At 40.1% G+C, this 27779-nt stretch overlaps 1 protein-coding gene across 7 annotated transcripts in view; it reads left to right on the plus strand.

Moving 5' to 3' along the window:
• Nucleotides 1–27779, plus strand: part of PARD3B (par-3 family cell polarity regulator beta) — a 1152086-nt gene that overhangs the window by 681158 nt on the left and 443149 nt on the right. For all 7 annotated transcript variants that reach the window (XM_025261969.3, XM_044924795.2, XM_044924800.2 and 4 more), the window contains 4 exons: nt 4553–4723; nt 10804–10936; nt 18576–18675; nt 26775–26890. In XM_025261969.3, coding sequence (XP_025117754.1) covers nt 4553–4723; nt 10804–10936; nt 18576–18675; nt 26775–26890 — 520 coding nt within the window. The remainder of the gene's footprint in view (nt 1–4552; nt 4724–10803; nt 10937–18575; nt 18676–26774; nt 26891–27779) is intronic.

Raw genomic sequence — 27779 nt, forward strand, 5'->3', positions numbered from 1 at the left:
GTCGGACACAACTGAAGCGATTTAGCACAGCATAGCTAAGAGTCGGACCTGACTGAGCGACTTCACTTTCACTTTTCACTTTCATGCCTTGGAGAAGGAAATGGCAACCCACTCCAGTGTTCTTGCCTGGAGAATCCCAGGGACGGCGGAGCCTGGTGAGCTGCCGTCTATGGGGTCGCACAGAGTCGGACACGACTGAAGCGACTTAGCAGCAGCAGCACAGAAAGGAGATACAACACTCAAACATCTTGTCTCCCAGTCCAGTCTCCCTCCCCCTGAATTAGAACCTGATTAGGGCTGATGAGACTTGAAATCTCCCCAGGACATGGAGAAGACCTAAATCTTATAGTTTTTATTTGTCCTAATGTACCCAGAGGAAGTTTTTGTCTATTTTTATTCTGTTCTCTTTCCTCTTTTTCTTATTTTTCTTCCGCTTTGGGAACTTCCTTTACTTCCTCCTAGCTTAAGGATAGATAAGAGTTGATTACAGGGGTTGCAAAAAGTAAGGGATGTAGTTGTGGGTCTTTTGGTTAGGGGTCTGATGGTCATAAAGTAGGAAGAAAAGTGTCTTTGTTCAGGCTGCTAAAAGAAACTTCCATAAATTGGGTAGCTTTTAAATGGCAGCAGTTTATCCCTCACAGTTCTTGAGTCTGAAGTTCAAGATCAAGGTGCTGCAGAATCCATCTGGTGAGAGGTGCTTAATAGTCAACTGTCTTTTTCTTGCTGTAACCCTAGATGGCAGAGAGGACAAGACATCTGTCTCAGGACTCTTTTATAAGGGCGCTAATTACCTTCCGAATGCCCCCTAATATCTTCATGTTGGGGTTAGGATTTCAACGTATGAATTTGAGGAAAACACATTCAGTCCGTAGCAGAAAGGGCATTGGCTTTTCCTTTAACAAAGGAAAGAGTGATCCAGATTAGGATAAAATAAATATCCTAGAATTACTGGGTAACATACCTGAATAGTTGAAATCAGTCATGTAAAATCAGTTGAGGAGAGTCACTATTCTCATGCTGAAGTACATACTTAAACATAATACTGAAAGAAAAAATAAGACTGTAAAAAGCTACCTTTCTTGGTAAAAAAACCATTGCAAAGTGGAATTGTCATTGTTGTTTAATCTCTAAGTGGTGCCTAACTCTTTCGTGACCCCATAGACTGTTGCTTGACAGGCTCCTCTGTCCATGGGATTTCCCAGGCAAGAATACTGGAGTGGATTGCCAGTTCCTTCTCCAGGAGGTTTTCCCAACTCAGGAACTGAACCCTCATCTCCTGCATTGGCAGGCAGATTCTTTACACCAAGCCACCTGGTTAGTCCAACAAAGCAGAACAGACATATGCAATTGTGATCTTTTCTGAGTTTGAGTAATGAGCTCTTAACTAAATTGACTTCATTTTAAATGAAGACTAGACATGGATACACTCTGTGTGTGTGTGTGTGTAGCTAGGTAGGTAAACAGTCCCCCACCCTTCCTGTCTCCACATCTTCTGTAGTCTGACTCTGGCTTTCATATATAAGGTTCTCTTCCAGGAGACATCTGGTGTCATATTGTTCTCTCTGGATTTGAACGTCTTTTTTCTTGAAGCATGATCCCTTGAGGGACTAGTCATTGTCATCTATTAGAACACAGAATGGGTAGTGAATAGGGAGTGCTGAGAAATCATGCCTTGGACTATTTAATCCAGCTCTGACCTTAACTAGCTGAGCAAGTTGAATCTATGTGGAAGTACCTTCTCTTTAGAAGAGGTATTCAGTAAATGGTTTCTTATCCTCTATGTGCATCACATTATTTATCTATAAACGGAAGCAGTTGGACAACATAATCTCTAAGGACCCTTCCAGTTCTTAATTCTAAGATTATCTTCTCAATGTTAGGACAATGTGGTACTTGCTGGCACCACCATTAATGAAATTACCCATCATTTATCTTATAAAGGGAAAGCAAAAACCAATAGCAATGAGCCAGCTAAGCCTTAAAAGGAGAGTGTGTGGATTTTTTATCATACCCGCAGCTCTGTAGTGATGCTTGCGATGAATGTGAATGTCTTTAAAAAAAAAAAAAAAAAAAAAGTTGCCCTGGGGTGACCTGACTTGCCTTATTGTTTGGACTTGGATACAGCAAACACATTCTACTTTAGTGTAGTTATGTATGCTTGAGACTCGGAATGTAGCTGAAAATAAAAGTCTGTCCTTAATACTTGTTGGTAAGAGATTATCCTACAAAAAACCATTTTTTTTCCATCCCCTTATCTCTTATTTACCTCTTCACTCAGACCTTGCCTCATACTCCACAGAGAAGGTTCACAGGAGGTTACCAGGTGGCTCTCACTCAGATTTCATTCCCTCAATTCTACAAGTACCCATTAAGTTTCAATCTTTATCTTTCTTCTTCCTGTCATAGAGGATGAGGTGTCCTGCCAAGACTAAGCATCTACAGGTCCAGTACTCGACCTCATTTCCTGTTCACAGGGCTAGGATCCTGATCCAACTTTTGTGCTTCCTCCCCATCTTTAAAAACCACACATCTGTTTCCAGTCCTCCCCAAAACATTTTTAGTGACCCTCCCAACTGCCTGTGAAAGGTCCAGCCCAGAGTTCCATTAAATGCCACAACAGAAGAGCATAATTCCTAGAGTAAACTGTCTCACTTCACTTATACACAGCCATTAAAGTGGCTTCCGTTTGACCCCATTTCGTGTAGCCTTAATCTTATCCTTTATGTGCCTCTCTCACCATTAGATAACAGAAATGAAGCTATTTCTTTTGTGTTTGGCCTTTCCTGTAAATCTCATTTCCAGATTTGCTCCAAATTATGGAAAAGATTAAGTGGAATGGGAAAACAAGAGGAAGGCAGACGACATTAGGCTCTGTTGAGGCAGGGCAGTCAAGTTTTACAGCTTGATTTTACCCCTGGCGAAACCGAGAGGGCGTGGCCTCCACCATCCATGGGCTGACACCCTCTGCAACAGGAGGCGTGGGCAGTGCATCCCCACGAGGGCATTCGTGCCCCATAACAGCTCTCGTCACTCTCCCCCTTTCCCCAGCTGTCAGCAGAGGAACTTCCTCTGACCACTGCTGCTGCATTAGTCAAAGTTTGTCAACTTGTCCACAGGATTTCTCTCCCAAATCTGTATGGCTGCCCTATTGTTCATTATGTGTCTGGTTTTCTCATTTCTTAGGAAAGTTCTTTTTTCATTTTACATTTCATTCTGTTCCTTTGAACATGAGTCCCAGATACTTCTAACTGCAAAAAGTTGAATACTCCCCTCCACCTGTTTTAGTGTGTACAACCGTAGTCTAGAGATGAATAGCCAAGGAAGCCCTAGTACGGAAACAGAAGAACCAAGGTTCATGAAAACTGAACTTAGGTCAGTTTATCTCTGACTCTCTTTTGTGACCTGCGGCACCTAACATCACTTTCCTGCCTCAGTTTCCTTATTTGTAAAATGTGAGCAAAAGCATTAATCTGTCTAGCTTCTTGAGTTCTATAAGAGCTATAGATAATTCATGGAAGAACTACCATGCTCACCAACTGTTATTTCGGCTAAATGTATTAGCAGCAGCACCAGGATCATGACATTCCTAAAATTGCATCTGTGCCTCACAGCAAGAACTTCCTATCCTAGAAACAGGTATAACCCATTTCCCTAATCAGACTGTCAGTATTTCAGCATGTTTTCTCCCAGACTGTCTGTTGGGGGAGAAGGGTGTACTGTGATCCCCAGAAGTTCTTTTGCAGGTAGAGATGGTGTCCCAGTTTGTTCAGCTACCACCATCGACTCCAGGGACATTTCTAGCTGAAGATGACTAGTACCTAAGGGTGATTTAAACTAGAATCTGGGCCGCTTATCCACGTGCCAAACTTCCCAGTTCTCTGTGGTATGTGGTATTTCTTCCTGAAGGTGCTGGGTGAAAGTGCTTATCAGTCAGACTCCTCACAAAAGGCTTGACAGTCCCCTTTGTCAAGACTTTCCTCTAGAAGACACGGTAGCAGATTGGACCTGCATTACACACCTCTGCATCCTTTTGCAGACGAGCAACTTTTTGTTGCGTTAGAGAAAATAACGTGAGACTTTTTTTTCACAGCACTATTCAGTAGAGCTAGCTATGAGATCCATTACTGTTGTCAAGCACGCAACATTTAAGCGTGGTGTCTCTCTGTGCCTGAAAATGCAAGCAGTGTGGCCACTGTCTTTTGCTTCTAAACCCCCTTTCCTTGAGTCAGCAACGTGGTGGCTTCCGGCGCAAATGGTAGAATCAGATTAGCCTAGCACACTTGCCAAAGGTTTAGGTAAGAGATATTATACAAATGTCTAAGTTATTGTAGTTCCGGACTCCATGATTTCTAAAAGTCACTTTCACACACTTCATTATTATTAATATTTGTGACTATTTGATAAAATCCAGAACCTTTTTCTGCTGTGGAAAATAAATCATCCCTAATAGCTGAATTTTCTCCTTTATTTTAAACGTGAACTTTTGCCTGACAGTCACATGGCATCACATGCTTTTCTCTGCTTAATACTGTTTTTCTTACCTCTACCCTAGGATGGCCGTCTGCGGATGAATGACCAGCTGATTGCGGTTAATGGGGAATCTCTTCTGGGAAAGTCCAACCATGAAGCTATGGAAACACTTAGGCGATCCATGTCCATGGAAGGAAACATCCGAGGGATGATCCAGTTGGTGATTCTGAGGAGGCCAGAGAGACCAATGGAGGTGATGCAATTTGTTATTTCCCTGTGCAAACTGCCCAAATGGCCACCAGAAAACTCACACTTCCATCACTAGTATGGTAGCTAAGCTCATACTGGTTTCTGAAATTAGAAAAATATGCACCTAGAGGTGCTCTGATGGGATTATGTGGCAAATAGGTGGTTATATATTTTAGGTATAACTAGAAGGTATAAAAATGTACATATAAATTAAGTCATGTATCCAGTATAACAGGCCCATAATTTCTAATTTTTCCCCAGAAATTCCTAGAGCTCTGGACTTTATGAATTACACTTTATTCAGATTAGGAACATTAAAGCATATAACATGCTTATATACTTTTTGGATGATGTGCTAGCATTGTCCATACCTTATTAGGTTCCTAATAAGATGTCTATAATGCTTACTGTGAAGATCATTATAATGCAATTAGCTCTCTATATTCTTCCCACAATGTGTGCTTGGGTAATACAAATCTGGGGCTTCCCTTGTGGTTCAGTGGTAAGAATCTGCCTGCCAATGCAGGAGCCATGGGTTCAGTCCCTGGGTTGGGAAGATCCCATGGAGATCATGGCAACCCACTCCAGTATTCTTGCTGGGAAAATTCCATGAACAGGGAAGCCTGGTGGGCTACACTCCATGGGGACTCAAAATAGTCAGATACGACTTAGCCACTAAACAACAACAAATACAGATCTGCAACTTAACTAATTTAAAATTTGATGTATTAAACAAACTTCTTGTTTCATATTATTCAGTTCAATTCAGTTCAGTTGCTCAGTTGTGTCCGACTCTTTGTGACCCCATGAATCGCAGCACGCCAGGCCTCCCTGTCCATCACCAACTCCTGGAGTTCACTCAAACTCAAGTCCCATCAAGTCAGTGATGCCATCCAGCCATCTCAGCCTCTGTCGTCCCCTTTTCCTCCTGCCCCCAATCCCTCCCAGCATCAGAGTCTTTTCCAATGAGTCAACTCTTCTCATGAGGTAGCCAAAGTACTGGAGTTTCAGCTTTAGCATCATTCCTTCAAAAGAAATCCCAGGGCTGATCTCTTTCAGAATGGACTGGTTGGATCTGCTTGCAGTCCAAGGGACTCTCAAGAGTCTTCTCCAACACCACAGTTCAAAAGCATCAATTCTTCGGCGCTCAGCTTTCTTCACAGTCCAACTCTCGCATCCATACATGACCACTGGAAAAACCATAGCCTTGACTAGATGGACCTTCGTTGGCAAAGTAATGTCTCTACTTTTAAATATGCTATCAAGGTTGGTCATAAATTTTCTTCCAAGGAGTAAGCGTCTTTTAATTTCATGGCTGCAGTCACCATCTGCAGTGATTTTGGAGCCCAAAAAAATAAAGTCTGACACTGTTTCCACTGTTTCCCCATCTATTGCCCATGAAGTGATGGGACCAGATGCCATGATCTTTGTTTTCTGAATGTTGAGCTTTAAGCCAACTTTTTCACTCTCCTCTTTCACTTCCACCAAGAGGCTTTTTAGTTCCTCTTCACTTTTCTGCCATAAGGGTGGTGTCATCTGCATATTTGAGGTTATTGATATTTCTCCCGGCAATCTTGATTCCAGCTTGTGCTTCTTCCAGGCCAGCATTTCTCATGATGTACTCTGCATATAAGTTAAATAAGCAGGGTGACAATATACAGCCTTGACATACTCCTTTTCCTATTTGGAACCCATCTGTTGTTCCATGTCCAGTTCTAACTGTTGCTTCCTGACCTGCATATAGATTTCTCAAGAGGCAGATCAGGTGGTCTGGTATTCCCATCTCTTTCAGAATTTTCCACAGTTTGTTGTGATCCACACAGTCAAAGGCTTTGGCATAGTCAATAAAGTAGAAATAGATGTTTTTCTGGAACTCTCTTGCTTTTTCGATGATCCAGTGGATGTTGGCAATTTGATCTCTGGTTCCTCTGCCTTTTCTAAAACCAGCTTGAACATCTGGTAGTTCACGGTTCATGTATTGCTGAAGCCTGGCTTGGAGAATTTTGAGCATTACTTTACTAGCGTGTGAGATGAGTCCAATTGTGCGGTAGTTTATATTTTTGAAATCTATTATTATTATTATTATTTATGGAGTTTTTTAATGTAAGAAATATTTTTATGTATACATGAAGTATAAACAAAGTATTATTGAATGCTGATATTGCTAAGTATTTCACTTACATACAATTATATTTATATAATTATTATATTTTACAATTACATATTATATCAATTATATTTACCATAACATATTCCTAAAACATTATTTTTGCTAATATATAGGCAATAGTTATTAAATTCTCTTACAAATTATTTTAAGAAAAGATAAGAAGCAAGTTGATAATAGTTAAGAGTTGAGAAAAACATCAGAAAATCACATATATATTCTCTAAGAACAAATAATGTTTGTGTGATATATTAATACAGGAAGTTAAAATAGAATTCTATTAAAACACTGTTTTAATAATAAATTCAATTTAAAAATGGTAAAAGATTTTCAGATTAAGAATACAAGGTAGTTGGGACTCATAGTGGTTAAAAGTTTGGGCTCTAGAGTTTTAGATTGAGTTGGGTCATTTCCTGGCTATGTAAAGACAAACATAGTTGAATGCTCAGGACTTGTAGATAGCGATATTGTTGTCTGCCTTATCCTTTCATATATCTTCATTTACCAGCACCTAGTAGAAAGCTGGACTGCCCTGGTGGCTTCCCTGGTGACTCAGATGGTAAAAAAAATCTGCCTGCAATGCAGGAGACCCAGGTTCGATCCCTGGGTCAGGAAGATCCCCTTGAGAAGGAAATGGCAACCCACTCCAGTATTCTTCCCTGGAGAATTCCACGGACAGAGGAGCCTGCCGGGCTGCAGTCCATGGGGTCACAAATAGTCCGACACGAATGAACAATTAGCACTTTCTGTTTCAGTAGACAGTTATTTACATTGTGTAATAAATGAATAAAAGTTTCATATAAGGCCTACTTCATCTGAGAGGATAAGCTGAAGTAAACTTAGCTGTATTTTCTATGTTAGTCACTCAGTCATATCCAGCTCTTTGAGACCCCATGAACTGTACCCCTTTCAGGCTTCTCTGTCCATGGGATTTTCCAGGCCAGAATACTGGAGTGGGTTGCCATTTCCTTCTCCAGGCTGTATCTTACTTTGTTACATTATCGGCTATTGGAAAGGAGGAACTGTACCTTTTTACTCTTCTATACATAACCTTCTAAATGTTAAATAAATGTAAATTGGCAATTACTGAAGACGATATATAATGAGCCAACTCATTTTCAACATTTGTGTCTGCTTAAGTGACATAGAGGTTTTCATGAATATTTAATGGATTTTACTTATGTATACAGTCATAAAACCCTTATCTCTTGCTTCCTACTATGAGAGAATCAGCTCCTTTTTAGTTGAATTTCATTCTTACTCTGGAGCCCTAGACCTCCATGGAACCCAGTTGTTGGAGGCAGGTACGAAGTATGGTCTGTGGGCCCCTGAGTCACCCCTTCCATGCATCTGTGTTTTAAATCTCCCTTAAGATGTCTTGGAGCAAAGATTTCTCAACTAATAGAAAAGTCGGAAATACACTGCTTAAGATTTCCATATCTGTGCAGAAGTAAAAGATAGCAAATGAAAAAAAGAAAAAGAGAAATGAACACTGCTAAAAGAGTTCCCTCCCCACTTTTCATCTTCCCTAGTTTCCTGTCTTTCTCTCCAGTATATGAATGCCTAGTGGATAAATGCTCGTTGTTTTGACTCAACAAGTTGACACTTTATTATTTGCATTCTCCTTTACCGCAGGTATTTTCATTTTAATTCTCACGCTCTGGGCTGGGCTGACAATTATTCCATCAGAAGCAAGTACTAAGCCTTCAGTTTGTTGCCCATCTTCAGAAGTGTCCTGTTGATATGGTTCACTAGGAAATCGATTAGGAATAAGAAATGGGACAAAAAACAATTTTTATGAGGACATTTAAACAAGATTCATTTTTGGTTTCCCTAATATTTACATGCTTTCCATGGGGGATGAGCAGGCACTTGGCTCTCTCAGCTAGTGAGAATCTCTGTGGTACCCATGAAGATTAAAGAGTATTATTTTTTTTCATATAGCGACAGCCGCCTAATGTACAGCTAATCTTTATTAAATTAAAAAGAAAAAAAAAAGGCTGTGGCTATTTGATCTCCCAAATCTGTTTTACTGTGTCAAAGCATATGTTGTGGGCTCATGTGTTTGGAAGATTGTCCTCTGGAGCAGCAATCACCCTCAGGTATGATAAAAAAGAATCAGTAACCTAGAAAAAGGTCTCAGCACTGCTCGTATACTCAGCGAAATCAATTAGGTTTGGAAAGAACACCAAAATGGTTACTTGAACATGATATTGATATTTTTAAAAAAAAGAAGATGCTACTTAAGAAAAGTCAAAATATATAGTCTTTGTGGTATTTTCCCACATTACCCAGATGTACAAGATACCTAAACAGTTTTGATGAGAACCTTGTGAAGAATACATAATGAGCCCTTGATTGAATCAAAATCGTTTTAAACAGAAACATGTTTTTCAAAGGATGAGCTTGAGGTTCAATTGTAATTCTATTTGAGCCTAGAGACTTGGTATTAAAAAATGGGTTATGACCTGTTTTTTTCTTTTTCCTTCCCCCAAACATTTCCCTCCCCTGAGTTGTAAGCTCAGCTTGGTAGAAGCAGAATATGTTTAAAAATCCATTATATTTTTTATTGGCTGGGACACTAATGGAAGGCTCCTCGACAGCTCTATTTTACAGGCTGAATACTTTAATTAGGCTGGTTACTGATCAGTTGTTGGGATATTGATTGTGTCATTTATCAAAGAGCCAGGAAAGCAGCAAAAAAATTTGTTGTTGCTGTTAAAGCCCTTGCCGATATAAGGTAGGTCCTACCTCACCTTCCTGCCTGGGCTCCAGCTTAAATTTAGGAGTAGCTTGCTCCTGGTTTGGTTGACTAGTGGTATGGGGCAAAGGGCACCCCTGGGGTGTGGAAAAAGTGTAATAGACCTTGACAAAAAGCAAAGGACCTGTAGTAGCTGAAAACATCTTAATTATGAAGAATGTATGCATTGAATGCTGTGAATATTTTGTTTAACTAGCAGGATACCAAGTTATTATAACTAAAAGAGAGGAGTATAAAGTCAAATGCATTGTTTGGGTCAAATGCTCTTTTTCAGAAGGAAAGAGCTTTGGAGATCAGTTTTATGTTTCTGTCTGGGGCATGTTCTTCTCACCAATGGTCAAGGGAATGGTCCTGAGATGGCTTTCAGTTCGCTTCTTTGAATCTATTAGGATGACACATTATATGAACCCAAGCAAAACCCAGTTCTCTGTGCCTTGTTCCTCTTGAATAGCATCTAGAACTCCCTGCAGTCAGCCCCTTCTAATGTCTCAGGGGCACCTGGGGCACATGCCATATGGGGGCGTGATTATGAAGGTAGCAGTTTTAAGTCTGAATTTGTTTACAGACTGTCAAAATAAAAGGGGGAAATATGGTAAAAGAGAAAACTCTCAGGAGAACCACTGTCTGGCAGTGTCATAGAAGTTTGTTATAGTTCCTGGCCGAAAAGCCTAGTGTCTGCAGTGGGGCTCTCCCGTGGCTTTTCAGTGGTAAACCTGTCTGGGTTCTGACTTGTCCTAAAGCATATGCACTTAGTCGCCAAGCGGGGGAGAGAGAGAGAGGGGAACCATCTGGTTGGCAGAGAAACACCCTTGGCATGAACTGTATTCTTATGTTGACATTACCACAAGCTGCACTCCCAGATGGAAGAAAATGTGAAAGAAGACAGTTGTACGTGGCGGGAAAGAATCATAAAGTTAATCCCCTTTCGTACTGGCTATCAGCTCCTAAGCCTTAACACCACAATGTCAGTCGGTTTTATTTCCTATTCAAAGATGTTTTAACTGATAGGAACATTTTGATTTTCCACTGTCCAGGATTTCCATGCCAGAGAATCTTGAAAAATTATTTGAAAGTTGATCATTCTTTCACTTTGCTTTCATTGACAAAGTTGGGACATGTTACAAAAGTGAATGTAATTCTTGTTTTCATTCCTTAGGAGCCTGCAGAATGTGGGGCATTTTCTAAGCCCTGCTTTGAGAACTGTCAAAATGCTGTAACCACCTCCAGGAGAAATGATAATAGTACATTGCATCCATTTGGCACGTACAGTCCACAAGACAAACAGAAAGGTAAGGTTCTCTACTGAAAATTATCTACTGCAAGTGGTGTGAGAAAACACAAGAGTGTTTATTTAAAAAAAAAAAAAAAAAGAGGAACAAAGGGGAATTAATTAGACTAAGTGCAGACTTCGTTACTCTGAGTAGTGAACACTGAGAGAAGGGTGGGGGAGCTGACTCACAAGTTGTGAAGCAGATTCCTGGCATTGCCTTCAGTTTAAGTGACAGTTTCTGTGCTTGCTGCCCCAAACATGGAGGGTTATGTATAAAACAAACCATGCCTGCAGAAACAAAATGACAAACCATTATTTTTGTTTAAGAATCTTTAAGTGTAAATAACAATTCAACTCACAATATATATGGACTGGTATTAAACCATGGAGTGATCATAGCACAATTTGCAGATTTATGCTTATTTTTGAGTGGTAAATGCCATGAACCATGACCATGATTATCTTGTACACGTCACATTTCTCGTAGAGTTTTACATGTAAAAGCCTTAGATTTTCCTCTTTCTGTTTTCAAAAATTATGCTTTAGGCCACCAAGAAATTTATTTCCCTGCTTCTCCTTTCTGTTTAGTAACTTTAATTTTTTTTGTAATACAAAAGCAATAGATATTCATGACAGAATATTAAGGGAAAGGCAATAAAGAGAAGATTTAATGTTTCATGTGTGTGTGCGCTACGTTGCTTCAATTGTGTCTGACTCTTTGTGACTCTGTGCTATAGCCTGCTAGCCTCCTCTGTCCATGGGACTCTTCAGGCAAGAATACCAGGGTTGGTTGCCATGCCCTCCTCCAGGGGATCTTCCCAACCCAGGGACTGGACCCACATCTCTTATGAGAAACTGACTTGACTTTCTGTCAGTATGACTTTTCCCATCTTAATACAATTAAATATTTTCTTGACAAAGCAGGATCTCCTTCTGAGTCCTTCTGTCACAAAGGCAGGAAGAATCTGGGTAAGGAACAGCAGGTTCCCCTCACACCAGAAGTGCCTTCTCTTGACCATGTCCAAATAAATGACCAAGAACGTTTCCAGCCCTAATATAACTTGACTGGCATTTAATTCTCAAGCATCAAGTGGTCCAGTGACAATCCAAATTCAGGGTTTTATTCCTTGTTGCACCAGTGATGTTCAAAGGAACATTGGACACATTCCCTCCTATCTTGTTTCATTTTCAGTGCTTGTAAAATATTTTGCTGAAGTGATAATTACGTGGTATATTTTTAGAGGACATTGAGATACTCAAGGAAATGGGATAATATCTCTAGGAAGGCTGGCAAAGGCAAACATAATGAAACTATAAAACTAGTTAAAGTGTAAGGATACACCCAGAAAAAAAAAATATTTTAAATAATAAAATCCATTCAAAACACATGCTGAAAATAAGATGCAGTGATACTTTGGAACTTCAGTAGAATGTTCTAAGTTTGTATTTCCCTGAACAATGAGAGTCCTTTAGGCACAGAACCACTGGAAGGTTCTGTCTGTTCTCTTCCTCCTGAGACATAGATCCATGGTCCACCAGGTACCTGCTACACTTCCTCCTCCTATCTCAACTTTCCAAGGTAACATTAAAAATCCAGCTCTTTTAAAATTCCATTAGACATTATTTCTTTAAAAGGCACAGAAAATCCATTATTATTTCCTTGTGGTTCTGTGATACAATACTCAGTTATAAGAATTTGACCTATCAAAGCATAGACTTGTTAAATTTTAACTGTAATAGGCCAGTAGATGGAACGCTCTTTCTTTTTATATAAGCTTATTGACTGAAAGAGAATACTGTAGAAGAATACTGTGCTCGTCACTTCTTTGTAGTATTAATAACATTTTCAGTTTTGAGAACCATTGAGAGTCCCTGAGTTTCAGATGCACATGAGGTGGTCATAGGCCACTGAGACTCATGAAACCTGAGTGATGTTGACTTGCCACCACCCATGTTTCTAAGGAGCTCCTTTAGAAAAACAAGATTGACTTGACAAAATGTAATGTCTAGTGAGGAGAGGAACTGTTACAGCCAAAACATTAACTTTTTTTTCTTCCCTTCCTCCTTTCCTTTGTATATTTAAAAGTCCAATGTTGATATGCTGTGTTCCATCTATTTTTGTAATAATAGTACGTACCACCCACTGTTCTACTGTTATTTTTTATATATGTACATAATCCTGTCAAGCTGTTAGAGAGAAAAGGCATTCTTAAAACTAACATTTGTAGAAATTATAACACCAGAAAATTCACATTTGTGTTGGAGAATTGCTCACAATGCCTGCAGCAGAATGAGTGTGGGGCTCCAGGATGGGAATAATGATGGAGGTTGTCTCCCAGGGGTTCACTATAAAATCCGATTAGGCATTTGAATGGTAATGAAGTGCACACACACTACATTTTCTGAAGACTCTTTCTGGCAGATCTCACCCTGGCCAAATAATAGCCGAAGTGCAGTTTACCTCTGGTTTGTTCTTCCCTCTCCTCCCATTGTTCTCATCTCCCTTTTGTGCTCTACTCCTGCTTCCTCCCCACTTTTAGTTCACGAGAATTCCAGCCCTTGCCCCAGGCACTTGTGGCCCCAAGTCGGCCCAGGATCACTCACTGAGGTCTTCTCAGGCCTTTCTCCCATACTCCAAACCAGATGTTTTAATTCTGTATCCTGTCCCACTGAACCCATGTGCCTCGGGGTCCTTTGAAGAGACACATAATAGTGTGATTATGTACAATATGTCCCCTCCTGGGAACTTGCATGTATCCACCCCCGAATAGCATGTAAGGCACTGCCTCTGCAGTGATGATCAGAAATTGAATTATACTTTTCAACTTGACTGATGATTATGGGATAAATTCATTGTGTAGAATGTGCTAGGCTGCAACGATGAACACAATGTTGTTACTGTTCTCAACAATAGTCTAAAGCAGAGGTCAGCAGACTTTGTCTGTAAAGGGCCATATAATACATTTTAGGCTTTATGGACCATAGGATCTCTGTTGTAGCTCCTCACCTCTGCCACAATAGTGCGCGAGCAGCCACAGACAGTACGTTCGTGATTGTGTTCAATGAAAGTTTATGTACAAAATCAGTTGGTAGGCTGGTTTGGGGCCAGGGCCATAGCTTGCTGCTGCTGCTGCTGCTGCTGGCATGAGCTCTTGTGTCCTTCTTTTCTGATTTGGCCCTTGCAGAATGGATCCTATAAAACAAGTCACAACAATAAAAGATGGAGATTAAAATAAGGGTCATTTGGTCATAAATGAAGTAGTAACTAGATGTACAGTGTTTTACAGGCAATATGTAAAATATCCATCAAGACTTACCTTGTATATTCAGTGGGATCCAGAAATACTGTTTTTAGGAGACAAGAATTCTAGATTTTCATGATGATAAAGAGTTTAACAAAGGTGTTTGGATGAAGAGGAAAAAAAAAATTCTTTACAGCAAGTGGATCTGTTGTTAAAAAGTACCAAGGATAATCACAACAATGTTGATCAACTATACTCCCATATAAAGTAAAAAGTTAAAAAAGAAAACAAAACTACCAAGGATAAAGAGTCATCAAAGAAAACACATCTGCACCTATCATTACTTTAAAACATGTAGATTATTCATGTGAATAAAATAAAAATTGAAGTTAATGATCATAATCAACTTGAAGTAGCCAGAGGAGATGCTAAAGAAGAAGAATGAGAGGCGAAAGAGGAGGACGTGGATGAATTTATCTGTGGTTCAGTAAGAGAAATAAATATAGACAAGTAGATGATAGATTGATAGATAGCTCATTGCAAAAGCAGCACATGGTAAATGTTACACAAGAATTAGTTTTTGTAATATTAACAGATAAACTGAAAGTGTCAGTGGATAAAGATAGTGAAGATGTATTTCTTGCTCATATCACAGCCCAGTGAGAATTGAGGGGCCTGGGCTCTTTCCATTGGAAGCTGGCCATCTTCTGGTGCCTCATGCACTTATGGTTGCAGCAGGCAGATGGGAAAGGGGGAGAAGTTGCGTGTACCCTTTCTTAAGCATTGAAACTGGACACAACATTGACCATAGTAACTTACTTTCTATTGTCCAGAACTGGTCTAGTTATAAAGAGGGGTGGAAAATGGGGTTGATGCTCTAGATGTGTGCGAGCAAGAAAGGAAGACCATAGATCCTGGGGCACTAGAAATCTCTGCCACTGTTGTAAACATACCAATAGATCCCAGAAACCAACAGTGAAGGTTTCATAGAAAAGGTGATATTTGAGGTGGACCTTGGGGGAAGGGTGGGACTTTTAATGGATGAAATGGGTTTTGCAATTATATGAGCAAGTACACTGGGGTAGAAAAGCCTGGCCTTGGGGTCTAGAATTGTAAATGGTCACTAGTGGCTAATGTGTAATAGATACAGTTCACTGCCAGGGACAGACTTTTATAGTCTAGGCAATTGTGTGCAACTGAAAATTTTTTGATCAGGCAGTTACATGATCACAGCTGTGTTTGCCACTAGTGAAAAAATGAACAGAGAAGTTGAGGATAAAAGATTAGAACTAATAGAAAAGATGTGGTCCCCGTATGTCCTTTATTCCAATTTATCTTGTAGACTTTCTGTTCTGTGTACATGTATGCTAAGTTGCTTCAGTCGTGCCCAATTCTTTGTGACCCTATGGACTAGAGTCTGCCAGGCTTCTCTGTCCATGGGATTCTCCAGGCAAGAATACTTGAGTGGGTTGCCATGCCCTCCTCCAAGGGACCTTCCTGACCCAGGAATCAAACCCGGGTCTCTTATATCTCCTGCATTGGCAGGTGTGGGGGGTTTTTTGTGTTTTGTTTGTTTGTTTGTTTGTTTGTTTTTACCACTAGCGCCATCTCTCAGCAAGTCTTTGACTGCTTGACTGCTGCATATTACCAGGTCACTGGAGGTGGAGGGTAGTGCTGACTGCTTTGTTCTTCGTGCTTCTGTACTCTGATCATCTGACTAATCAGATTCCTGCTTCAAGTCTCATTTTCAGGGATATTTCAGCAGTGCTAGAACTGCCTCCATTTTATACTAGTCTGTGATGCAGAGCTTTGAACAAGTCCTTCCCTGGTGTATTCATCAGGGTTCTCTAGAGAAACAGAACCAATGGAATGTATATGTGAGTATATGTATGTCTCTCTGTGTGTGTATTACATATACATACATATGTAGAGATTTATTGTAAAAGGTTGGGTAACATGATTATAGAGGAAGGCAAGTCCCAAGACCTGCAGGGTGAGTGGGCAAGCTAAGACCTAGAAGAAAGACCCAATGGTGTAGTCCCTGTCTGAAGAGGCCAGCAGGATAAAGAACCAGGAAGAACCAGTGGTTCAGTTTGAATCCAAGGGCAGGAAAAAGCCAGTGTCTCAGTTTGAAGGCAGTCAGGCAGGAAGAATTCTCTCCTCCTTAGAGGAAGGTCAGCCTTTTTGTTCAGGCCATCAACAGATTGGATGAGGCCCACCCACATAAGGGCAGTTGCTCAGTGGTAAAGAATCCACCTGCACTTCAGGAGCTGCAGAAGACTCAGATTCAGTCCCTGGGTTGGGAAGATCCCCTGGAGGAGGACATGGCAATCCATTCCATATTCTTGCCTGGAGAATCCCATGGACAGAGAACCCTGGTGGGTTACAGTCCATACGTTCACAGAGTCAGACATGACTGAAGCGACTGAGCATGCCTGCATACCCACATATGGGAGGGGTGCAATCTGCTTTGTCTGCTGATTTCAATCTTACTATCACTCCAAAACAACCTCACAGAATACCGAGTGTCTTGGCACCCTGAGCCCAGTCAAGTTGACACATAAAATTAACCATCAGACCTGGTGTGTGGGCAGGTCAAAGCAGATTGCTACCAGCAGCATTTCTCAAGGACAAAGAGATTATTTCCTTGTTCCATCAATAGAGTCAACTTTCTAGTAGTATCTCACTATAACAGATCCATAGCAAGTTTATGGCATACAGATTAATAATCCTTTTTTTTACTTATTGGCACTTTGTGTTTATAAATCACTGTTTGAATATGCACAGTCTTATATAATCCTTGTGCTCTTCCAATGAAGGTATTCGTTTCCCTACTATGTAGATTTAAAAACCAAAGTTTATAGAAGTTGAGTAGTTTTCCCAAGTTCATACAGCATAACAGGCCATGATTGGAAATATGTAGTTTTGCGACACAAACCATACTCTTAACCATTATGCATACAATTTTTTCATACATTATTTAATAATTTATTTTTTGATAAGGGTTAAATAAAGCTCAACATTCATAAAATGAAGATCATGGCATCTGGTCCCATCACTTCATGGCAAATAGATGGGGAAACAGTGGAAACAGTGTCAGACTTTATTTTTGGGGGCTCCAAAATCACTGCAGATGGTGATTGCAGCCATGAAATTGAGAAATGCTGCTCCTTGGAAGAAAAGTTATGACCAACCTAGATAGCATATTCAAAAGCAGAGACATTACTTTGCCTACAACGGTCCGTTTAGTCAAGGCTATGGTTTTTCCAGTGGTCATGTATGGATGTGAGAGTTGGACTGTGAAGAAAGCTGAGTGCCGAAGAACTGATGCTTTTGAACCGTGGTGTTGGAGAAGACTCTTGAGAGTCCCTTGGACTGCAAGGAGATCCAACCAGTCCATTCTGAAGGAGATCAGTCCTGGGTTTTCTTTGGAAGGAATGATGCTAAAGCTGAAACTCCAGTACTTTGGCTACCTCATGTGAAGAGTTGACTCACTGGAAAAGACCCTGATGCTGGGAGGGATTGGGGGCAGGAGGAAAACAGGACGACAGAGGATGAGATGGCTAGATGGCATCACCGACTTAATGGACGTGAGTTTGAGTGAACTCCGGGAGTTGGTGATGGACAGGGAGGCCTGGCATGCTGCAATTCATGAGGTCACAAAGAGTCGGACATGACTAAGCAACTGAACTGAACTGAACTGAAATAATACTTAAAGCTAAACTCAATGTGTGGTACACAGAAAGGTCTCAAAAATCCTTGTTATTAGGTGTAATATTCAGTATACATGTCTATTTACTTTTCATATAAAATAGACTGAGAAGTAAACAGTTTTTGTGGGTAGGAAAACCAGGATTCAGACCCTAGTCTCCTGCTCCCTAGGCCCCAAACTCAGGGTTTTCCAATACCATGTAGATGCAAGAAGAATTTTTTTTTTAAACCTCTACAGTGTCTAAACGGTGAGTAGATATACTGTATCTCATGATTTTTTAAGTACTTTTTGTCACTGAGGCCAATGCTTAAATCACCATCTAATCCACAGCATTTATTACAGAATCTTGTTTACAAAAATGTTGTCATTAAAAAAAATGGCTTGTTAATCTTCTACAAATCACAAGTAATGAATATGTGTCAGCCTTTTTGAGATGGGAAAATGTAGTTAAGATGCACGGACTTCACTTGCCAGGGGTTCCCAGCGGGTCACCATCGTAAAAGCATATTAGCAGACTACGATTTCTTCATACAGGCTGTATTAGTGCACATATCAGTCCTTCAGTTCTGTATGAGGACTTATTTATTTCATGGTTGGTTTCTGTGTTGGTGAAAATTATGTCTGAGAGATGGACTGAAACAAATCCAGGCACCAAACAGTTCTGCCTCCAGTTTCCTACAGCTTTATTTGTTCTTTGTTTATAGACCTATTGCTTCCCAATGATGGATGGGCTGAGAGCGAAGTACCACCTTCTCCCCAACCACATCCCGTTCTGGAATTGGGCCTTGAAGATTACAGCCACAGGTATCAATAAAATGATATATTGTAAATGTTCCCTGTTATGGTTTTTCTGGGAAAACCCAGCAACCTTATTTTAACTCTATTTCTTTCCAGAATGGAAATCTCATAGTATCTATAATTCCTTTCCAGTGAAAACTTCTTATAGCTAATATTGACACCTCAGATGGTTCATTTTTACTTCCTGGAATTTGAGATTCATCATATATTATTAAAATATATGGGGAAATTGTTGAATCTTTTTTTACCAAGTTAAAAACTAGAGAGATGGAACTCAAAAAAAGTTATATAGGAGGGTATAAAACAAAACTGAGAAGACATAAAGCTCTTTTTTTTTTTTTATTTGTAATTGGCAAATTCTAAAGTTATCTTAAAAATATATGTTCCAAGAAAGCTAATGGAATCTAAAAATTAAAGCAACAGCATATGTAATCTAAACTATTGAAAAGAATGCCCAATATTATATCCATTCTGAAATAGAAACAAAAAAATCAATAATGTTTAGACTCACACAAGCATGAGAAAGAGAGATTTACGAAGCATACACACCATTTGAATAGTAGAATTCATAGATTTTGTTCTTCTGATAAGTTTTAAAAATCATTAACTTGTCCCTTTGCTATTTTCTATATTTATTATGGCTGTTAAAAATTGGATATTTTATTCCATTGTTGCCGCATGGTAGTCCTATGAGATTTTTTTCATTTATCTTGCAGCAAGGCTGGTGTCATCACTATTATGTTTTTTATTACAATCTGCTAAAAATAAAACAAGAGTATAGCTACCTCTATTAGCCAAAAGCTTACCTATATTTAGCTATCTCCTATTCCTACATTTCTGAAGTCAAATATCTTACTCAAACACAGTTTCTTCAACTAGACTGATAATCATAATAATGTTCTAGATCAATATCTCTGGGGGTTTCTTGAGCAAAAATCTGGACATATTTGATTTTGCTTGTTTATTTCCATTGCCTGCCTTTAGTCTGAATCAAAAATGACAGTTTGGTAGCATTAAAAAGTCCCCTGTTGAAAATAATTTCACTCATATACCTTATCCAGGGTATATGCACAAAACTACTAGAACAATGCAGAGTTAAATCAGATATAAACCTGTCATGATGTATTTATAATAAATATTTATTTGATCTTAATCCCATTTCTGGCACTGACCCCTAAAAACCTTGAAATTTCCTAAGTATTGAGAGTGATAAAGGTGTCTTATGTAAATGAAGTGGCTTTTGGAAGCATCTAAGGAAGGAGACTGGTTGCCAGTGGAGCCAGTCTTGTGCTTTGAGGGTTGAAACTTCAGTCCCATCTAGAGAAATGGACCTTGAATCAGTTGACCATGGCCAATGATTTCATCAGTCTTGCCTTTGTAATGGGGGCTTCCTAGGTGGCGCTCGTGGTAAGCAACATACCTCCCTCTGCAGGAGACCTAAGAGATGAGGGTTCAATCCCTGGATCAGGAAGATGCCCTGGAGAAGGAAATATCAACCCACTCCAGTATTCTTGCCTGGAGAATCCCATGGACAGAGGAGTCTGGCGGGCTGTGGTTCATAGGGTTGCAAAGAGTCAGACACAACCAAAGCGACTTAGTGTGTAGGCACTCCTGTTTTATGAAACCTCCATTAAAATCCCAGAATGACAGGGTTTGGAGACCTTCTGAATTGGTAAATATGTGGAGATGTGAGGAGAGGGGTGCACTTAGAGCACAGAAGCTAGGAGCCCCTTCCCACATACTTTGCCTCACGCAGCTCTACATGAAGCAGTTCCTAAGTTTTATCCTTAAACAATAAACCAGTGAGCTAGGAAGTAACATGTTTCTCTGAGTTCTGTAAAGTGAAAGTGAAGTTGCTCAGTTGTGTCCAACTCTTTACGGCCACATGGACTGTAGCCTACCAGGCTCCTCCATCCATGGGATTTTCCAGGCATGAATACTGGAGTGGGTTGCCATTTCCTTCTCCAGGGGATCTTCCTGACCCAGGGATTGAACCTGGATCTCCCGCATTGTAGGCAGACGCTTTACCGTCTGAACCACCAGGGAAGATAGAGTTCTGTAAGCCACTCTCAAGTACTGATCAAACCCAAGGATAGAAAGGAAAGAGGTAGGATGGGCAGTTTAGGTTAGGAAAACCAAATGAGGAGAGAGGGAAAATTCAGTGTGTTCAATGTGGTGAAACATATAGTATCTGGGAAAGAAGTTATGGCAAGGGCATGGCCAGCCATTCTCTGTGAGCACCATGCTTCTCCAGAGAGCAGTGGAGAAGCATTGAAGGGTTTGAAGGCGGGAGGTGACAATATCACGATATGTGAGTACAGTCGTGGAGGATAAATGATAAGGGAAGCCAGAGACAGGGATACTAGTCTGAAACCACCAGCAAGAGAAGAGAGGGGCTTGAAGAAAAGAAAGAGGAGCATAGCTGGAGTCAAGAAGGGACAAAGTCAAAGAAATTTTTGAAATGGAATGAACAAATCTAAAGCTTTGAATCACTCAATCTCTCTCTCTCTCTCCCCCCCCTCCCCCCCCTCCCCACCCCCCTGGGATTCTGTGACCTGTACCATCCTACAAGCTGCTGTGTTGCCTAGGTGACCAGCAGCCATGGGGATTTGGATGTGTGAAACTTAGAGTGAAGGAAGCCTTGGAAGGGAGCCAGGAGGGTTCAGCAAATGAGGCTGTCCTATCTTTTTTTAAAAAAAAGAAGAAAGGTAAAAGCCCTCTGAAAGGGAAAAGTAGTGCTTTAAGGGATGGAACCAGTCTTATGAAACAGAAAACTACTAATTCGCAAGGAGTGAAAAACAAATTTCATCAGGCTAAATTTGTGCCTGTACTCTGAACCAAGATGAAATCAGGAATTGAAGTCACTTGTTTGTAGTGATATGCTCTTCCCAGGTGGCACTAGTGGTAAAGAACTCACCTGCCAATGCACGAGATGTAAGAGATGTGGGTTCAGTCCCTGGGTTGGAAAGATTCCCTGGAGGAGGGCATGGCAACCCACGTCAATAATTATTTGACAAAAATTCAGAATGTGTCTAAGTTAAAAACATATGCATATGTGTGTGTGTGTGTGTATATGTGTGTCTGTGTGTGTATGTATGTATGTACATATATCAGAGAAGGCAATGGCACCCCACTCCAGTACTCTTGCCTGGAAAACCCCATGGACAGAGGAGCCATAGGCTGCTGTCTATGGGGTCGCGAAGAGTTGGACACGACTGAGCGACTTCACTTTCACGCATTGGAGAAGGAAATGGCAACCCACTCCAGTGTTCTTGCCTGGAGAATCCCAGGGACGAGGGAGCCTGGTAAGCTGCCGTCTATGGGGTTGCACAGAGTCAGACACAACTGAAGTGACTTAGCAGCAGCAGCATGTACATATATATGAAAGAAATATATTATCTACCATGAAGTCTCAGAAAGAGAGTAAGGGAAATCAACAGCAGACAGAATATATTGAATGTGGTTAGCTGTTCACCGCACTTGGTTATTCTCTATGTGTTCACAGTTTCTCCCCCTTTTGGTTCTCTCTCAGTTCTGTCTCTCCTTCTGTCTCTCTTCCCCTGCACGTGACCTATGTCTACTCTCACTCATAGTAACCAAATGCTGAAGATAACCCATGGCCACCTGAGACTTTAGACATAATTATTTTGGCATGCCCTTCGAAACCTTCCCCTGCCTTTTTATTTCAGATGGTTCTCCTTGAACATTCATGGCAGGTCTTGTAGGTCTTTCACATTCCTGATTTGTCACCATGTTTGGGACACTGGCATATGTTTCGTGCTACCCTTATTTATTCATTACGCAGCATCATCTGACATTGACTATCATTTCTCTTTGATAGATTCCCTGGTTGTTCATGCTGAAAACACAGTCTTTATCTAGGATATGCCTTTGGCCTGCTGTCAACTTGCGTCTTCCACTGCAGCCCACTCAGCCATGAGCACATGCTAACTGCTTTCAAAATTAAAATATGTCATATTTTATAGTTAATTATTGTGTCACTGTCTCACACCAAAAAATTCCAGTATGTAGCATAAAATTACAAACTGTTTTACTAGTCTAATGAGTCTAATGTTATTTTACTAGTCTAAGTTATTTTCCCATTAGTCAATTCAATACTACACACATTCAAGTACAAGTTCATATTAGCTCTAAGCCTACGGTGCCTCATATCACACCTCCTTCCTTTCTTCCTTACATATATGCCAATCTGATATCAGCCTAATTTCCATTTTGTACCATGGCAAGAGAGGTCCTTTTATTGAAGGCTTTCAAAGTGTATACTTGTCCATGTTCAAAACAACAGTAACAGAAGTATGTATCATCGTGACTAATGTAATGGACATATCCAGGTTTGCCTGTGTTTATTACATATATATATATATATATATATATATGTGCACATATATGTGAATATATGTTGCATTCATATGTACATATGTACAAAGCAGCTTTTTATTTCTTTGATCATCTTTGATGATATCTCTGCATCTGTACAAAAAATTAGACTGATCCTTACTTGATGTTACTATATTGCTGTCTTGTGTTTTCAATGGAGATGGGGTTAATTGTTTCCCAAGAGTTTGGGAAAATTTGAGTTCTTATTCTTAATTTGACAAATAATGCCTAGTTTGGTAAAGCATTCTAAAACAGTAAAGTGAATTAACCAAAACATTACACAGTTGGGTAGATTCCCATAGTCTGCCTTGAGCAGAGCACTTTAAATGCAGCGTGATTTCTTTTAATGAGGAATATTCATGTTGTTCTAAATTTTCTCCCAAAAGGTTTTCATTATAACATGTGGCATATGTTTTGATTAACCCTTTAATTTTCTTTTATTTCACAACATGTACCACTCTGTTGAAATAAAAAAACCAAACTAACCTAAAATGCAAGCTGCATAAGAGCGTGTGTGAAACTGTACTAAGAGGTAAAGGATGCAGTTCTATGGATGCAGGATTAGCAACAACCTGCATCCCAGGCTGGCCACCGTTTTAGACAAAGATATTGCAGCTCTTGGAAACATTCAAGTAGCCACAAGCTGGTCCTGACTTCGCCAGTGGCCAGCTGTTGTGACCTTGGAATATCAGTCTCCTCTTTGGGCCTCAGTGTCTTACCTACAAGATGAAGAGTTAGATGAGGTGACTTTAATGACTTCCAACTCTTCGATTCTCTTGTTCCATAAAGGTCATGAGTCTCTCTGACACTAAAACCATATCATCACAAGAGATCAAAGGATGAAAAACTAAGTGCAAATAAAGGTCGGATAACACATTTAAAGGCAAGTGCTTCCAAAACATCAAGGTTCAAAGGAAAGCTCATATGCACCATGGCATCTCAGAATTCCTCTTTAAATTGAACTAAAACAATTAAAATATTCTATTATGCCAGGCCAGCCAATAGCGCCAGTGGGTCAGGATTCATGTTTGCAGTTAACGTACTTTGCCACCATAACTAGATACCCCATCTGATATGTTTGACATCAGTAGCTTTCTTGGCTGAGAATGTAGCCAGACACCAAGAAAGAAGCCAAAGCGGGGAGGCGGGGGGAAAAGAAAAGAAAAACTTTCATAATTCTAAAGAGTAGCTTTAAACTTCTTGAGCAGTTTTCATGAAAAATATACAGTTGTCTCTCAGTATCCATGAGGAATTTGTTCCAGGACTCCCAGGGGTACTAAAATCTGCAGGTGCTCAAGTCCCTGGTATAAAATGGTATACTGTTTGTATACAGCATCCTCCCATATGCTTCAAACCACTTAATACAATGTAGATACTATGTAAATAGTTGTCAGAGCATGGGAAATTAAAGTTCTGCTTTTTGAAACTTTCCAGAATTTTTTCTTTTCTGAATATTGTTGGTCCCAGGTTGGATGATCCTTAAATGCCATGCTGAGGATACGGAGGATAGACTGTGTAAGAGTTCCTTAGACCCTCATTCAAAGACCAGGCTAAGCTACAGAAACAAAGGAAAGGATTAAAGCTTACTTCTGTAAGCTTTTGTTGAGCTCTTGCTGTATATTAGGCACTATTGTCAGTATTTAACATATCATCGTTTATTTCACCCTTATGACAACTTTATTAAGTAAATTCTATTACTGTCCACTTCTTAAAAAGATTCTTTTCTGTTATGGTTGGCTACAGGATATTGAAGATAGTTTCCTGTGCTATATACACTGTCCATTTTATGCATTAGGCCGCCTGCCCTGGCATCTCACTCCCAATCGCATGGCCCTAAACCTTATTGTGTGTGTGTGTGTGTGTGTGTGTGTGTGTGTGTGTGTGTTAGTTGTCACTGGTGTCCGACTCTTTCCGACTCTATGGACTGTAGCCCACCAGGCTCCTCTGTCCGTGGAATCTCCAGGCAGGAATACTGGAGTGGGTTGGCATGTCCTTCTCCAGGGGATCTTCCTGACCCAGGGATAGAACTTGGGTCTCTGGCATTGCAGGCAGATTCTTGACCATCTAAGCCACCAGGGAAGTCCACAAATCTTATACCACAGCTCCTTCTAAATAGGAGAGAAGGGCTTTTAGTCACAAGCCCACGGAAAGTCTGACAAAAACAGAGAAGCCAAAAAAAAAAAAAAAAGCAAACTGTAAAAAAATCAAGTAACTTGAAAAGCAAAAACTTAACAGTCATTTGAAAAGCAAAAGCAGGTCTATTTATTTATCTGCTTATTTCCTAAATGCTCCTACTATACTTACTCTGCCCCAGACCCTAGTGTCCTTATTTTACAAGTCGTTTGTAAAATAATCGTTTGTAACTCGTTTTATCTGTTATTAAAGATTGTTACCCATGGGAGATAAGGAGTGTAATTATACCCATTTTATACACACAAAAAATTGAAGCACAGAGAGGTTCAGTAACTTGCCTGGGTCCCACAGCTAGTAAGGAGCAGAGCCAGGATTTTAAACTGAGCAGGCCTGCTCTGGACTTGGTGCTTTTGAATGCTCGGCTGTATTACACTACGTTAGAATAGCAGAGGCTCATTCACCCAGCAGTATTATTATTGCTGCAAGGTAGTATTAAATATGCATGACTAATAAGTTTCAAGAAAGATTGAACCTTTTTTGATATATTTGGTTAAGAAAGTGAGATTCCCCAGTACATTTTAGGATTCTCATTCATAATGGTTGAGTTTTTTAGTTGTTATTTTATTGTTCACAGTGTCAAATCCCAACTGTTTGAAAAAATTCAAACAGTCCTTTCTGATTTACCAAGAAGACTTCATTTTATTTTTTCCTGTATTTAAAATTAAAGTTGTGTTGAAATGAGCTGCCATATTTACTTTCTAAATAGATGTACCAAGGGAGAAAGGGCTCTAAGTTAATGTATGAAAAGTATATAAATATAAATTATTTCTAGATCAAGAAATGAGGTATTGTCTGTAATTCCCTTATATAATCCCCTCCATCCTCAAGCAAATAAATAAAATATTCAGCAGAAATGAAATTCTTTGAGATTGAATACAAGTACTAGGAAGTCTGTAATGGGCATTTGATGTATCTTGTGTCTAAATTGTCAGCTGTGCTTTTCCTGTTATTTCCTGTTGGTATTATTGATGAGCAGACTATTTGGTCAGCATTAACATTACTTTTAGAAAATAGACCTAAATAAAGGAGAAAACCAAACTACCACAGCCATTAGTCATTCAACAGGATGGTTTTCTCAAAAGGATACAGCCCTTTCACTTGTTTTTTTAAAGGAAGGGCGTGCTTAGCCCACAGATCTCTCTTAACCTACATTTAGGCTCTGCTAATATCTAGTGACATCCTTTGAAGCACTAGTGGTTCCCAGGTTCACTTTACCCACTTAAAGTTATGTATTGTACAGCAGGATCCCAATTAGCAGAAATCAGTGAAGAGGAAAACATGATATTAGCCGGAGAATATTATTTAAATTGCAGAATATGATAAAATGCAGGAAAACGGAGTTGCTACATCTCATAAGAGATACCTGAGGTTCACCAACTGGTTGAAAATGCCTGGTTGGGAGCTACAGAGGGAGTGATGAAGAGCTCTGTTCAAAATGAGAACTGCTGCCTTTAATTTTTTTTTTTTTTTTTTTAATTCTAAACCTAAATGTGGCGTATGGCTTCTTTCTACAGCTCTGGGGTGGACTCAGCAGTATATTTTCCAGATCAGCATATCAACTTTAGATCTGTGACACCAGCCAGGCAGCCTGAATCAATGAATCTGAAAGCCTCAAAGAGCATGGACCTCGGTAAGTGCGGGTGAGGTGACATGCAGGTCAGCTGTCTAGCCTCAGCCCATCTGTCTTCCTGAATGTCCTGCCTTTGTTTCTTCAACTCCAACCTTAGGGGGCAAGGTCTGCTGAAGCATGGAAGAAGGGATAATAGTCATCCCATCTTTCTGTCTCCTACCACACATTTAATCCTAATTACTCCTTTTTAAAAGAGAGATAAGTGACATTTTTATAAAGTGGACCATATAGGTCAGAAAAGTAGGAGTATCCCTTCTGGAAGATCTGAATGCATAAGCATGTTTAACTCACCTGCCTTTGCGTTTGTACTTTCACGTCTGCCAGTACCTTTCCATTTTCCGAAAACATCCATGTTGCAGGGCCTGGGAAGATCATGAAGTTCAATGAATCCTCTCCCACGGAGCATCCCATCTCTGTGTGCATGTTTGGGGATGGTGGCAGTGAAGAAACTTTCTCTCTTTAAATGCCCATCTTCAAATCCATCCCTGGGTTTGCCAGATTGAGGGTATCTAAGAACCCAGTTTCATGCCCATACAACCTCAGTGAGGTTCTGAGTCTACAGAGAATTTCTGGGTGAGTGTTTGAGTCCTAAGGAGAATATCTGGGTTAGTGTTGGTTGCCAGGGCAATCAAGAACTGCTGAAAACTGTATTCTCTGGGCTCTAGAATGTGAAACCTTGGAAGATATCTCAGACACCCAAGCACATTACTGCCCTCCCATGGGCCCATAGAGAGAGAATGATTGGAATAGGGTGCTATAGTGAATAGTGAAGTCGCTCAGTCGTGTCCAACTCTTTGCGACCCCATGGACAGTAGCCAACCAGGCTCCTCCATCCATGGGATTTTCCAGGCAAGAATACTGGAGTGGGTTGCCATTTCCTTCTCCAGGG

This window comes from Bubalus bubalis, chromosome 2 (assembly GCF_019923935.1).
Source record: "Bubalus bubalis isolate 160015118507 breed Murrah chromosome 2, NDDB_SH_1, whole genome shotgun sequence".
Lineage (NCBI taxonomy): Eukaryota > Metazoa > Chordata > Mammalia > Artiodactyla > Bovidae > Bubalus > Bubalus bubalis.